The 2141-nt window shown below is 40.1% G+C and overlaps 1 protein-coding gene across 1 annotated transcript in view; it reads left to right on the top strand.

Moving 5' to 3' along the window:
• Positions 1-2141, top strand: part of LOC118414567 (TBC1 domain family member 14-like) — a gene marked incomplete in the record, with an annotated part of 37638 nt that overhangs the window by 17179 nt on the left and 18318 nt on the right. Inside the window, 3 exon segments of the mRNA XM_035818689.1 lie at positions 911-993; positions 1348-1465; positions 2000-2106. Of these exon segments, the coding sequence (XP_035674582.1) occupies positions 911-993; positions 1348-1465; positions 2000-2106 (308 nt within the window).

The raw sequence follows: 2141 nt of genomic DNA, 5'->3' as shown, positions 1-2141 counted from the left end.
CAAATTTAACTACATCAGTACCTGTAGGTAGGAGAGGGGGAACCACATGTAGTTGAGGGGGGGGGGGGAAATAAGTTAGAGAAATCCAGGAGGTTCCCTGGGAATTACCTAACTTGGAATTTTCTGCATTTCAAGACACAAATTTCAACTTTATGTTTTGAAATCTACGCTATCTTTTTGCAATAGGTTTTTTAGAAACAAAAAGATATCATAAGGAGAAATAGAGGGAAACTTTCCCAAAGCTTTGATTAAATCTTTGGAGAAGGGTGAGTAGATTACAAGCCATGAGTGGCACAAGAGAAGTAGGTCAAGTAAGGTTTACATGCATCTGCTTAGCACTCCAATCTCTAAATTTTGCTTGCTTGCTCATGCCATGTCTCACATGGTATTTGGAACATGATGTATGCCAATACAGCAAGAGTCTTTCATTTACCTTCAAGTTCAATACTAACTGCATAGAATGATATTTTTTGGCAACGCCTCAGGGGCAAGGGATTTCTTCTTCTTCTTCTTCTTTGGAAGCCCATGTTCTTCGTGTAGAACATTCTGGCTTTTGAGGTGCACATGCGCGTCGGTTTACTACTAATAATATCAACCATGATCCGTAACTCATCTGTCCAAATTACCATGCCAGGTCCGTCACCATAGAGCTGACCGGGGTTGTAATGACTTGGATTATTCCGCGGCAGCCAGCGACTTGAAGATGTTAAAAGTTGCTGCCTCCACCAAGATTTCTTAGTGTCAATACATTTATAACTGAACATGTAGTGAGAAGGAAGGGTAATAGAGATCATGTTTTTCACCCATATTTCCATGGTCGATGATATTACAATGATACTGTACTTACATAATCTGTGATATTCTGATGATATTTCAATGAATATTGATGATATTTTTCCCCCCTCCCCAGGAATCTCCCTCCCAAGTCTGCGGAGGAGGAGCAGAAACACAGGGAGCAGTATGAGGCTATGGTGGAGGAAGCCAAGAGGAGAGGTTTGTTGGCTTGTTTGTTTGTTTGTTTGTTCATACATGTAACACATAAACGATAAACTGCCTTGAGGTGTAATACACAGTAAATACATGCAAAAACAGATTGGGTTAACGCAGGAGTTGCCCCTTACCCCTGCTCTTCTCAATAAGGTGGCAGTTTCTTCAATATACTTGAGGTGTGACTCTCCTGCAACATGCTTGAGGTGTGGTTCTCATCAAACGTCGCTTCTAAAATTTTACACCCCATTTGAAAGAAAGGCCCTTACTAAAGCCAGTTACTTGTTGAAATCATTAGAACACAGGAGTGCAAAAAGGAGTAAACATGTTGTGAACAACGTCTCCTCTATGCCCTAACAGAAAAGAAGGACATCAAGCAGAAGATGATGCAACTGCAGCAGCAGATCAAGCATGAGAACACGGTGGCGTCTGCCATGGAGGTGTGGAACAGCGAGATCCTCAACAACTGGGACATGATGTGAGCAAAAACTTCTTTTCTTACGTAGAAGACAGTTTTGTTCTATAGGAAGTGAGTCTCGGAAAATTTTTGAATAACTCACCATGTATTTAACTGGCTCAACTGAGAAACCTAACTCTAACCTAGCACTATGTAAAATAGAAAATTCATGGGGTTTAGAAAGGAAAATAGGCATGTGACCTACATTGTACAGTCACATGCCTACAGTATATATTATTTACAAATCTTACAAATTTATTGGTTTTCATTTCATGTTTTTGGTTTTCGTATTGACCTCTCGGCCGCAAGTGATGACACAGCAAAGATGCAACTCCATTGCAATACTAACTATAGGATGATTTCATTGTTTCAATTTCAAACTTTAAACACCACTAATACCACCATTTCCTTCTACTGTGAAGTTAACACCCAGCAAAAGTACATGAAGTTACAGTATCTTACTAGTGTACATTTGTTTTTGTTATACCAGCCTCGTATGATATCCGGAAGTCAGGGGAATTTTTATTAATACTTTTTTTCCATCCACCTTGATAGGAAACAGTCCAAGAAAGCACAGGAGTTGTGGTGGCAAGGGTTACCTCCCTCAATACGAGGCAAGGTCTGGAAACTGGCCATTGGAAATGACCTCAACATTACATATGGTAAGATTCTACTTAAAGGCCCATCTCTGTCATAT

The sequence above is a fragment of the Branchiostoma floridae genome, chromosome 4 (assembly GCF_000003815.2).
Source record: "Branchiostoma floridae strain S238N-H82 chromosome 4, Bfl_VNyyK, whole genome shotgun sequence".
In the NCBI taxonomy this organism is placed as follows: Eukaryota; Metazoa; Chordata; class Leptocardii; order Amphioxiformes; family Branchiostomatidae; genus Branchiostoma; species Branchiostoma floridae.
The sequence above is the reverse complement of the archived record's forward strand: the minus strand, read 5'-3'. Positions and strand labels throughout refer to the sequence as shown.